Here is a 12,257-nt window from a genome sequence, read left to right on the forward strand (position 1 = left end):
TAGTGGGGGTTGTTGCCCTGGACACTGCAGGACACTTAGCATCCCCGACCCCTTGCCCTTAGTTGTGACAACCAAAAATGCCTCCAGACATTGCCAAATGTCCCTGGTTGGGGGCAGAATTACTTCTGATTGAGAAATTGTTTTCATCCAACCTCTTTTGGATAAAAACTACTGTTTCAGTTCCTTGTTTTTTTTTTTTTAGTGATGAAATATTTTTTCCTATTTTATTTTTTGTTTCAAGTTTTAGTTCTCATGAATTTAAATTCTAGTGTAATATTGGTTTCAGGAGGAGAAATTAATGATTCATCACTTACATACAACACCCAGTGTTCATCATAACAAGTGTAATCCCTGACACGATAATATGATGACACCCACTTTATGGTGTCACCGAGAGGCTTACTGGGTGCCCATGATGTGACCTGGGGCAGTAACTGAAATCTCAGCTTGGAGGCAACAGAGGGGATTATGCAATCGCTGTTGTGGAATACTGGGTGAGCAGAGTGCCAAGCTGGGGCTGTATCAGCAAAAATGAGGGTGGCAGATTGCAATCCAGAGTGTAAGACATTGTATGCAAAAGAAGTATCTGCATCTCTATGCAAGGTTTTGGGGCTTGATGGATCTTTGTCCAAAGATGCAGGGAAAGGGACGATTCCCAGCCCCAGGAAGGAAATGCAAGAGACTCAAAAGTCAACAGGGTGGTGGCAGCTCTGAGCCCTAAAGGATATATGGACTGCACCTAAGGGGTTCTTTTTTTGTCGTTGGCTTCAACCAATAGTTCTCTATTGGTCTCTATTGGTTCTCACTGGTCAATGGAGAGAGCTGGGTAGGGGCATGAATTCCTCCAGCATCCACAGGGCAGCACTGCAAGGCTGGCTGCTTTCGATTACCTTGTCCCTTCAGATTTAGGAGTGGCAAAGGTGGCTCTCCACAATTACCAGCACCTTGGTACTGTGCTTTCCATTGAGGATTTTTTCTATCCTGCCTACACCTTTGCAAATACAGTTGATTCTCATTATATTTGTGGTAGTTATGTTCCATAACTCTTGTGTGTGTTTGTGTAGTGTTAATAATGGCAACCAGTGGGGGGGAACCTGCGTTCATTTAAGAGAACTGAGGGGAGCTTCAAGTTTTGCCCAGAGTGTAGACTTTAGAGCAGGGATTAAAATTTTAGCTCTTGTGCCTACTAGCTGTGTAACATTGGGCGGCCACCATTCTACAGGCCTTACACATTATCCTTATGCCAAGCCTTTGAGCGCTGTAATCCTTTCCATTTTATAGGTGAAAGCACTGAGGCTAGAGAGGAACAACGGCTTGCCCAAGGCTACACAGTTGAAACTGGGGAGCTGGCATTTGAATCTCAGAAATCTGGCGCCCAGATCCAGCCTGTTAACTCCCAGGATACAGTGCCCATAACGTGTTGTAGGGTAAGTGACTGATATACAGTAGGAGCCTAATAATGGCAATCATTGTCATTTTTAATTATAGTTCTGCTAGAGGATGCTTAAAGGGAGGGTAGGTCAGGCGAGAGGGAGGGCCACTGAGCTGTAAGTGGGCGGGATGGCCGGGGCAGGGGGAGAGGCTGTCATTTCGCTGCAGCATCCGACTCGACCCGCGGAGGCGTGCGCGGATCCCAGTCGTTGACCAGACGCTGCGCCTGCTCGTAGCACACGTGCGGGTGCCGCTGGCGGAGGCGCAGGCGCACCACATTGTAGTCCACTTCATACCCGGTGTTCTTGCAGTTGAGGCTCCCGGTGAGGTTCTTGTGCGTGTCGAGCAGCTCCTTCAGGTTTTTTTCCACGTGCGAGATGTGGCGCTGCAGCTTGTCAGTACCCTGGGGAGGAAGCGGGACGTGCTGGGGGCCGGGCACTGTCTGGGGTGGACTACCGCGCCGGGGCCAGGTGTGCGTGTGAAAGGAGCACACCTTTAAGAAAGGGCAGGCCTCAGAAGGGGAGGGGCACACCCGGGCCCTGTGTGCTGGCGGAAGATTCCCCCACCCCCCCAAATCCCTTCCCCAAATCCACTCCCCCTTCCCGGGAAGGAGCACAGGAGAGGGGGGACTCGCAGAGATTGGGGGCAACGTTCTCCGGCCAGAGGCGCTTTGTAGAGAAGCCCGCGACAGGGCGGGGCCGAGGGGCGGGGCGGGAGGCGGACGCACCTGGAGACCGGCAGGGCTGACCTGGGATGTGGGGTGCATCTGCGCAAGGAGTGCTTGGAGGAGCTAGGCTGAATGAGGGCGGTATCAAGATGGAGTGAGGCGTGCACTTTTTTGATAGAGGTGTGGGTATCAGAGGGCCTCCTCCAGGGCGGCGGTGGGAGGACCGGCGGACCTGGGTCAGGTGTGCTTGAGCAAGCGGTGTTACCACGATGAGGCTGTGCCTAGAGACGGCGGGGAGGCGCGGAAGGGGCCAGGTGGGAACATACCTGAGCGAGGCGCGAGGCTTCGGGGAGCTGGGTGCCCACGTGTCTCTGGTACATCCGAACCAGAGGTCTATCCAGTTTCTCTCGAGTCTCCAGGTGACTTTTTGACAGAGGACCCTGGCGGAGTGTGGTATGCGGAGCAGCGAGGCTCAGGCTAGGCGAGCAAGCCCGGCCTCACCCCCGCACACTCTTGTACAAAGCACACCTTGATGAGGCCGCGAGTGATGTACATTTCCTGGTTGAATTTCGTGCACCGATGGATAGTTCCCCTCATGAGTCCTAAGGTCATATTCATTCTTTCCTGGGTGAGTGAGAGCACAGAGGGACCACACTGGCTTCCTGGCTTCTCTGCCCCGCGTCCCCCTCTCTGTCCTCCTCTGCAGTCCACCCTAGCCTCGCGCCGCCAACTAGCAGTCGCCGCGCCCACCTTCAGCTCCAAGGTCTCACGCATCTTCTGCGCCAGCGAGGCGCACACTCGATCGCTTATCAGTTGTTGTTGCTCCTGGATGGCCTCCTCGTTCTTTGCCATTTCTAGCAAGGTGTCCTTGGACTCCATCAGCAGTCGCTTGGCTTCGTACAGCGCCGCGGCGCACTCTGCGGGCAGGGAGGGGCATGCGTGGTGAGCCAAGACCTCCTTTTCCAGATCCTGGCTTTCTGAGTTCCCCTCTCTATCCTCAGGTTGTGTTGGGCCCTGGGCGAGGGGGTTTATGGAAGGATTTGGAGAAAGTCCAGAGGAGGGGCTGCTCATCTGAGATTGACTGAGGGAGTGCTCGCCTGCAGGACTGAGGGAGTGCTCACTTGCAGGAGTGTGCAAGGGGAAGAGCTGATCAAAAACATGGTCTCAGGGGAGATTGGCTCTCAGCGCTCTCACTTGGTCTAGGGGCGCAATTCCCCAGGGAAGGCAGTGGCTGAGAAATAGAGGAGGATTGGGCACCCAAGGGTACCTATGATAGTGGGCTCCTTTCTGTGGGGGCTTACCTGGGGTATAGGTGCCCACAGGGTCCGGGGGTGGCGTTTTCTGGCCCTGAGTGCGGGGGGATGGAACGCGGGACAGGTTCACCCAGGAGTGGCGGCCAGCCTGCTCCAGAACCTTATCCAGCGGCTGGTTCATTAGGTCCACAGCTTGGAGCCTGTCCTTACAGCAGAAGGCCAGAGTGTCACGACAGGAGGCCAGGGCCTGGAGGCAAGGTAGCAGAGAGAGGCAGAGAAAAAGGCAGAGTGTGAGTGGGGAGGTTCTCCCTTTTCAATTTCAGACTTTCTTGAAGGATTTTTCAGGACTCACCAGATTTAAAGGAATGTGACAGTGACCTGGGGGTGTGGTGGGGTGAGCTCAAGGAAGGTTCAGCACCACGGACAGTGGTGTGCCAGCTCCTAAATTTCCTCCCCCAACCCCATCCACCACCCCATCTGCCTCTTATTTGAGTGTCTTTATACTATGAACTCTGTGAGGGCAAGGCCATTTCTGTCCTCTTCACTACTTTGTTCTAATGCCAAGCAAGGTGCCCAGACACCAGGGCACTGGATTAGTATTTGTCAAATAGATGAGTCAAAAGCACACACAGGTTACCAGCTAACTTTAACCAGTCCCAGGGCTCTATCAAACTCAGCTGCTCTCTCACCTCCATTAGTGCCCTCATAAAGGAATCTTCATTGCAAGGGTTAAGGATATAGTGAGACCGTCTTTGGCTGGAGCCGACAAAGACTGGGCACATATTACAGGGTAAAGAACTAGGCTCAAGACACTTGAGCTGAATCTATAAGGTAGTTCTCCCATTTCCTGGTATATATCCAAAGAAGATCAGGATTTCAAAGAGATAGTTGCACTTCATGTTCATTTCAACATTATTCACAACAGCCAAGACATGGAAACAATAAAACAGTCTCTAGGCAGGTGAGTGTATAAAGAAAATATGATATATATACTATTGTAATATTAATGTGTTAATAATCAAAACATTGGGCAGCCTGGGAGGCTTAGCGGTTTAGTGCCACCTTCAGCCCAGGGCATGATCCTGGAGACCTGGGATTGTGTCCCACGTCAGGCTCCCTGCATGGAGCCTGCTTCTCCCTCTGCCTGTGTCTCTGCCTCTCTCTCTGTGTCTCTCATGAATAAATAAATAAAAATCTCAAAAAAATAATCAAAACATTGATATAGTAATATAATTATATAATAATATATTATAATATAATATGTAATATTTTATACAATATATTGTTAAACAATATCATATATAGAAATTATACACAATATGATTTAATATATAATTATATAACATATAATATAATTATATTTTATATCATATAGAAGCTATAAAAATTTATTATAATAAATTATATAATTATAATGTAATATATAAAATATAATTATAATATATAAAATATATAATTATAATATACTATTATATAAAATAATGTAATTATCATATTATATTATATAAAATATAATTAATATGTATTAAAAAGATACTTAATGTAAATGTCCATTTATATTATACATGTTATATATTATGTATTATATTACAGCATACAGTATATTTTAGTATATATAGCATACATAATATAGTATATATGCTACAATATATAGCATATTGTTATAGAATATATTAATATGTAATATAACATAATTGTTTATAATCTAATAATAGTAGAATTTATATTTATATTAATTATTATATAATTATATAGTATATATTAATAATATATAATAGTATGTGACATGTAATACATAATGTAATATGTATATAATAAAATATATACAATGGAATATTTAGCCTTAAAAAGGATACCTTGCCATTTGTGACAACATAGATGAACCTCGAGTTTCATTACATATATGCTAAGTGAAATAAGCCAGATGCAGAAAGATCTCACTTGTATGTGGAATCTAAAATAGTCAAATTCAGGGTGCCTGGTTGGCTCAGTGGTTGAGGGTCTGGCTTTGGCTCAGGTCGTGATCCCAGGGTCCTGGAATCAGCGCTCTGCATCAGGCTTCCCACAGGGAGCCTGCTTCTCCCTCTGTGTCTCTGCCTCTCTTTGTGTTTCTCATGAATAAACAAATAAAACCTTTCAAGAAAAAAATAAAATAGTCAAATTCGTAGCAGCAGAGTGTAGAATGGTGGTTGCCAGTGCCTGAGGGGGAGGGAGAAATGGGGAGATGTTGGTCAAGGGGCACAAAGTTTTTGTTATGCAAAATGATTAAGTTCTGGAGATCTAATGTAGAACAATGTGACTATGGATATCAATACTGTATTTTATAATTGAAATTTGCTAAGAGTTTGGATCTTAAGTGTTCTCACCACACACATCAAGCTAACTATGCGAGGTGATGGATATGTTAATTACCTTGATTATGGTGATTATTTCACAATTTATACATATGTCAAATCATCAAGTTGTGTTAAATATATATGATTTTAAATTGTCAATTATACCTCAATAAAGATGGAAAGCAAAAAGACGCCTGAGCTGAAACCACAGCCCTGCCCCTGGCTAACTCTGTGCTTTGGGTGAGTCTATAGCTCTCTGAGCCTCAGTTTCCCCATTTCTAATAAGGGGATCCTTGTATGTATTTCACAGGAATGTTTTAAGAAATTAAATCAGTGGGGGCACCTTGGTGGCTTAGTCAGTTAAGTGTCTGCCTTTGGCTCAGGCCATGATCCCAGGGTCCTGGAATGGAGACCTACATCACATCTTCTCCCTCTCCCTCTGCTGTTCCCCCTGCTTGTGCTCTCTGGCTCTTGCTCTCTGTTAAATAAATAAATAAAATCCTAAAAAAAAAGAAGTTAACTCAGTGACTGCATAGGGTTCAGCAGGGGTGTTCATTGTTATTTTGGGGTTCACTCCATCTGTCAAAGCCTCAGTTTCTCCACTGCACCAAATGGAAATACAGTGAGTGTCAGGGCAGAGTGGGTAGGGGTATGGGTTGAGGGATTACTGTGGCTACAGTCCCAAATGTCAGAGTGGTCTGCTCATCCAGATTCGCCTCCAGCCCTCCTCACTTGGCTCTAGGTGTTCCCAACCTTGAGCAGGGCCTCTGATTTTTCCATATCTTTTTCCATCTTCCTCTTCATGCTCTGTAGCTCCTCCTTCTCCCAGGTGAGCATGCTGTCAGCTTTGTCAGGGACCTAGAAAACAAGGAAAGAATCTCTCACACCTTCCAAAGGGGGCTGGAGGGAGATTTCTCCTTCCAGGGTAGTAGAGGGTTTGCCAATTTCATAGACTCTAGGCTTGGAGAATGGAGTTGGGGGTGCTGTCACCCTTTGGGAATCTCACTCTGAGAAGGCTTTATTCTTTCAGAGGCTTTCACTTGGTGGGGGAGGCCTTACCCTTTAGAGAGTGGGGCTGGGGGCTTCTCCATTTTATAGGTAGGAGTCCAATGAGATGGGATGAAGTGACTTGAGGCTGTTCTCATACTCTGGGCCTCGGGGGAGTTCCCCTTCATTCATGATGGTCTTATCCTCCCTCCTTGGCTATATGGGGATGATGAGGGGGTTGCCTTTTTGGGTTCTTACTATCTGGATTTGGGGGCTGGGAGTAAGAATTCCACCTGGTGTATGTATAGTGTGTGTATTGTAGTGTGTGTGTGCATGTGTGCATGTGTGTGTGTGTGTGTGTGTGTGTGTGTGTGATTTCTCCCTAGGGAGGCTAGAATGTTCCTCACTTTTGCAGTTGTGGTCTGCAGTTTCACTTTAGGGGAAGGATCTCACCAGGGCTGAGACTAGGGGTCTTATTCTTTTCTTTGACTGGGGACCTAGCTCTCAAGTGCAGTGGCTTGGAGTCTGAGGGTCTCAACTTGTTGGCAGGACCTGTTCCCTTCTCCTGAGAGGAGGTCTGGGGAGGGGTTCACACTGTCTGAGACTATGGGGCAGGATTGGGGTTTAGTAAAACATTTTGAGGAGGGATGCCTGGGTGGCTCAGTTGGTTAAGTCCCACTCTTGATTTCAGCTCAGGTCATGATTTCAGGGTCCTGAGATTGAGCCCCGCATGGGGCTTTTCTGCTTGGTGCAGATTCTGCTTATCCCTCTCAGTTCCCCTGCTTGCTCTCTTTTTCTCAAGTAAATAAAACCTTAAAAAAAAAACCCACAAAAATTTTGAGGAGCGTTTCATGTATTGGGACCAGGACATCACTCACTTTCGGGGGAGGGGAGTTGGGTGTGTTTTCACTGGGGCCATTGAGGGTCTTATGCCCATGGACAGGTCTCACTCTCTGGGCCTGGGGGCTGGGTGGGTGATTTCATACCTGGGCTGGGATCTGTGATTACTCTTTGGGAAGAATTTCATCTAGTCTGATTCAGAGTCCCACCTTCTCTCCTTGGCTGGGGGGACTGGAATAGCTTCTCTGGGGCAAGGGGGCTTGAGGATCCTGTCCCCTGGGCTCAGAAGGAGGGAGCATCATCTTGTGCCCTCGCTCTGTGGGGGCTGGGGCCTGGGGTGGAGGTGGGTGGTCTGTCTACCATCGGGAGCTGAGAGGCCTGGGTCTCCGCGAGGGTGGGGGCATGGTCCCACCTTCTCAGACTTGGGCCTGTAGCCCCGAAGCTTGCAGCTCTGCTGGTTAATGAGCAGGCCTTTGCGCACCTCGCTGAGCCTGCGGTCCGTAGCTTCCCGCTGGCGCAGCAGCAGCCGCAGCTGCCCATTGATCTGGTGCTGCGCGCGGCACAGGCGGGCGGCTGCGAGGCGGGCCCCGCGCGCGTGCGCGTGCACCACCTCTGCGGTCTGCAGGGCCCGAGCGTCGCGGTGCATGGGCAGCGGCAGGCGGGCGTGCCAGGCGGGGGGCTTCATCTTGCCCTTCCACAGCGTGACGCCCTCGCCCGGCGGCGGCTTCTCCACGGTGCTGCCGCCCTTGAGCATCTCCACGCGGAAGCGCCAGGGCAGGATGTAGGCAGCGCGGCAGAGGTGGCGCGCCACGTGCGGGTCCCTCACGCTGTCCTTGGGTTGCCACATGGTCACTGCCTCCTGCCCGCAGCGGTCGGTCAGGTGGTGCGCCTTCTGCGTCATGGCTTTGGCCGCCTCGCGCCATGCGGGAGCCCCTACGCGCGTGTCCTGGCTGCGCTCGGCTGGGGGTATCCACACGGGCATGGTCCCTGCCGGCTCTCGCGGGGTGGCCCGGGGCCCCCACGAGGAGGGGCAGGGACTCCCGAAGACGCGCCAACTCCTTCCTGGCTTGAGCAGTGAGTGCAAACGGAGCGCCCATCACCATGACGACGGTGGCAACAGCGCAGAGTTCCATGGGTGGGGGAGGGAAAGGCTACAGAGAGGGTGCACCGTGTCAATGCTTTGGGACTTGGCCACGTTGGCTTGGAATTCTGGCTCCTTAAGAAGGCAACCTCATCTAGCACATCTCTCATTATTGCTTTTTTTTTTTTTTTAAAGATTTTATTTATTTATTATGAGAGACACAGAGAGAGGCAGAGAGAGACACAGGCAGAGGGAGGAGCAGGCTCCCTGCCGGGAGCCCGATCCAGGACTCGATCCCAGGACCCCGGGATCATGACCTGAGCGGAAGGCAGATGCTCAACCACTGAGCCACCCAGGCGCCCCTCACTATTGCTTCTTATCCCCAGCAAGACAGTCCTTCTTCCAGCTCTTGGGACAGGCGAAGCTCTTTCCCGCCTCAGAGGCTCGCAGTCGCTGTTCCTTCTGGGTAGCATACTCCCTTCCAGTCCTTTCCATGGCTGGTTCTTCTCCAGTCTTCAGAACCCAGCTTAAATACCACTATGTCAAAAGACTCTTTCCTTAGTACTATATCTAACTCCAACTCTTCTTTCCCATTACTCGGGATTTTTTTGTGCAAGACACAGAGACAGAAAAGATGGCCTCACAGTCAGAATCATACCCCTTGAATATAAAAAATAGTGAAAGGGAATAAAGGGGAAAGGAGAAAAAATGAGTGGGAAATATCAGAAAAGGAGACAGAACATGAGAGACTCCTAACTCTGTGAAACGAACTAGGGGTGGTGGAAGGGGAGGTGGGCGGGGAGTGGGGGTGACTGGGTGACGGGCACTGAGGGGGCCACTTGATGGGATGAGCACTGGGTGTTATGCTATATGTTGGCAAACTGAACACCAATAATAATAATAAAAAGAATCATACCCCTTCCCCCAAAAAGGCATGCAGTGGCTCTTGAAAACGTCATGGCTACTATTGCAGAACTCCTGGCTGTGTTGTCTCTCTTGGAGGCTGCCACTTTAGCCACCCATGGTATGTGTTCTCTGTGGCATCTGCTTCTTTGCCTTTCTGGTTCCTGGGGTCTTAACCGGGCTGCATCTAATTGGTTGAGTCTGTGACACATGAGCATGCCCTAGCTTCCAAGGGAAGCTGGGAAAGTGAGTCATTTCTGAACGTCCTGTTTCTTTTTTAAGATTTTATTTATTTATTAGTGAGAGACACACAGAGAGAGGCAGAGACATAGGCAGAGGGAGAAGCAGGCTCCCTGTGGGGAGCCCAATGCGGGACTTGATCCCAGGACTCCAGAATCACCACCTGACCCAAAGACTGACTCTCAACCACTGAGCCACCAGGTGTCCCAGACCTCCCTGTTTCTTTGGCAGGAATGAGAACTTTGTTTTCTACTGAGACTCATCTGATGTGGATTTCCCTCAACATAGGAAGCAGATTAGAGTCTGGGGAAGACAAAAGAGATCTGCCCACCATCCCTCCTCCATGATTGTCCATCACATCACCTTGTTTGTTTCTTTCTAGCAGTGGCATTTTTATGTGAGCATTTGGTGGGCACCTCTAACTCAACAGGTCCTAATCCAAACCTTTGATTAATCTCCCTGATCTTTTCCTCCACTAGTATTGCTTGACTTGATATCATCCCCGCCCACCCCCCAGCTGCTTTTATTAAAAACTTAGAAGCTTCTTTAATCTTTCATGTCTGCATCCAACCCATCAACAAGTTCTGCCAGCCTTACTTTTAAAATGTATCCCAGGAGATCCCTGGGTGGCTCAGCAGTTTAGCGCCTGCCTTTGGCCCAGGGCATGATCCTGGAGTCTCGGGATCGAGTCCCACATCAGGTTCCTTACACGGAGCCTGCTTCTCCCTCTGCTTCTCTCTCTCTCTCTCTCTCTCTCTCTCTCTCTCTCGGTGTCTCTCATGAATATATAAATAAAGTCTTAAAAAAAAAGAAAAAATGTATCCCCCAAATATTCATCCTTTTTTCCATTGTTACCACTATTATTTTTTTTAAAAGATTTTACTTATTTATTTAGAGAGAGACATTGTGAGTGTGGGGAGGGGCAGAGGGAGAGGGAGAGACAGATTCTCAAGAGACACCATGCTGAGTGCAGAGCCAGATGCAGGGCTAGATCTCACAACCCTGAGATCATGACCTGAACTGAAATCAAGAGTTCTGCTGAGCCACCCACGCGCCCCCATGGCCAACATTCATATTCTTGCTCCCATCACCATGTTGCATTCCTATGATCTCTCTGCCTATTCCTGCCCCTCCCCCACTTGCCTCCTTCAGTCATTCTCCACACCACAGCCAGCACTATGTTTTAAACTAGAGCACATCTTTTTTTTTTTTTTAACTTAAAACACTTCAGCAAATCCCATTGTATTTAGAATAAAATCCAAACTCTTTACTCACAAGGCTCTGCATGATCTGACTTTTCTTACTTCCCTGAACTAACTTATCTTCTACCTCCCACCCCCAGGCCCACTCAGTATGCTTCAGCTTCCCTGGCTATCTTTGTATTCCTCTAACACATCATGTTAGTTCCTACCCCAGGGCCCTTGCATTTGCTATTATCTTTTGGTCAGATCTCTTTCCCTGAAGATTTTTGCCTGGGTGGCTGCTTGGTGTCTGTCCCTCAAGGAGGCCTTCCTTGACTACTTACACAAAAGTAGCTCTCTTAGTCTTAAAGTTCTTTCATATAGTGTCTTCACAGCACTAATCACTACCTGGAAGTATTTTATCTATTTGTTTACTTTTTAATTTTTGATCTCCCCCCCCGTCTCCTGGAAGAAACCGTGCTCTTATTTTTTTTAATAATAAATTTATTTTTTATTGGTGTTCAATTTGCCAACATACAGAACAACACCCAGTGCTCATCCCGTCAAGTGCCCGCCACCCAGTCACCCCCACCTCCCGCCCTCCTCCCCTTCCACCACCCCTAGTTCGTTTCCCAGAGTTAGGAGTCTTCCATGTTCTGTCTCCCTTTCTGATATTTTTTACCCATTTCCCTTCCCCTCTCCCTTTTATCTCCCTTCCCCTCTATTCCCTTTCACTATTATTTATATTCCCCAAATGAATGAGACCATATAATGAGACCATATAATGTTTGTCCTTCTCTGATTGACTTATTTCACTCAGCATAATACCCTCTAGCTCCATCCACATGGAAGCAAATGGTGGGTATTTGTCGTTTCTAATGGCTGAGGAATATTCCATTGCATACATAGACCACATCTTCTTTATCCATTCATCTTTCGATGGACACCGAGGCTCCTTCCACAGTTTGGCTATTGTGGACATTGCTGCTAGAAACATCGGGGTGCAGGTGTCCCGGCGTTTCATTGCATCTGAATCTTTGGGGTAAATCCCCAGCAGTGCAATTGCTGGGTCGTAGGGCAGGTCTATTTTTAACTCTTTGAGGAACCTCCACACAGTTTTCCAGAGTGGCTGTACCAGTTCACATTCCCACCAACAGTGCAAGAAGGTTCCCGTTTCTCCGCATCCTCTCCAACATTTGTGGTTTCCTGCCTTGTTAATTTTCCCCATTCTCACTGGTGTGAGGTGGTATCTCATTGTGGTTTTGATATGTATTTCCCTGATGAAAGCTTGCTCTTAAATGCCTAGCACAGCTCATGGCATATAGTAGGTTCTCAGTA

The 12,257-nt window shown here is 48.4% G+C and overlaps 2 protein-coding genes across 3 annotated transcripts in view; one reads left to right on the forward strand and one right to left on the reverse strand.

Moving 5' to 3' along the window:
* Nucleotides 1-1,457: 1,457 nt before the first annotated feature.
* On the reverse strand, nucleotides 1,458-8,496 carry TEKTL1 (tektin like 1). Its single transcript, XM_025989761.2, has 7 exons — nucleotides 7,927-8,496; nucleotides 6,441-6,545; nucleotides 3,400-3,598; nucleotides 2,849-3,015; nucleotides 2,627-2,722; nucleotides 2,425-2,538; nucleotides 1,458-1,834 (listed from the first exon to the last, which is right to left on the reverse strand). Exons 1-7 carry the CDS (start codon nucleotides 8,494-8,496, stop codon nucleotides 1,586-1,588), a joined length of 1,500 nt encoding a protein of 499 aa, XP_025845546.1. The 3' UTR covers nucleotides 1,458-1,585.
* Nucleotides 1,669-12,257, forward strand: part of SLC1A6 (solute carrier family 1 member 6) — a 44,249-nt gene continuing 33,660 nt past the window's right edge. The window contains exon 1 of one of the 2 annotated variants that reach the window (XM_025989757.2): nucleotides 1,669-1,754. The gene's annotated coding sequence lies outside the window, so the exon portion shown is untranslated. Of the gene's footprint in view, nucleotides 1,826-12,257 lie in introns of both variants that reach the window. The other variant, XM_072721363.1, reaches the window with a different exon arrangement.

The sequence above is a fragment of the Vulpes vulpes genome, chromosome 9 (assembly GCF_048418805.1).
Source record: "Vulpes vulpes isolate BD-2025 chromosome 9, VulVul3, whole genome shotgun sequence".
In the NCBI taxonomy this organism is placed as follows: Eukaryota; Metazoa; Chordata; class Mammalia; order Carnivora; family Canidae; genus Vulpes; species Vulpes vulpes.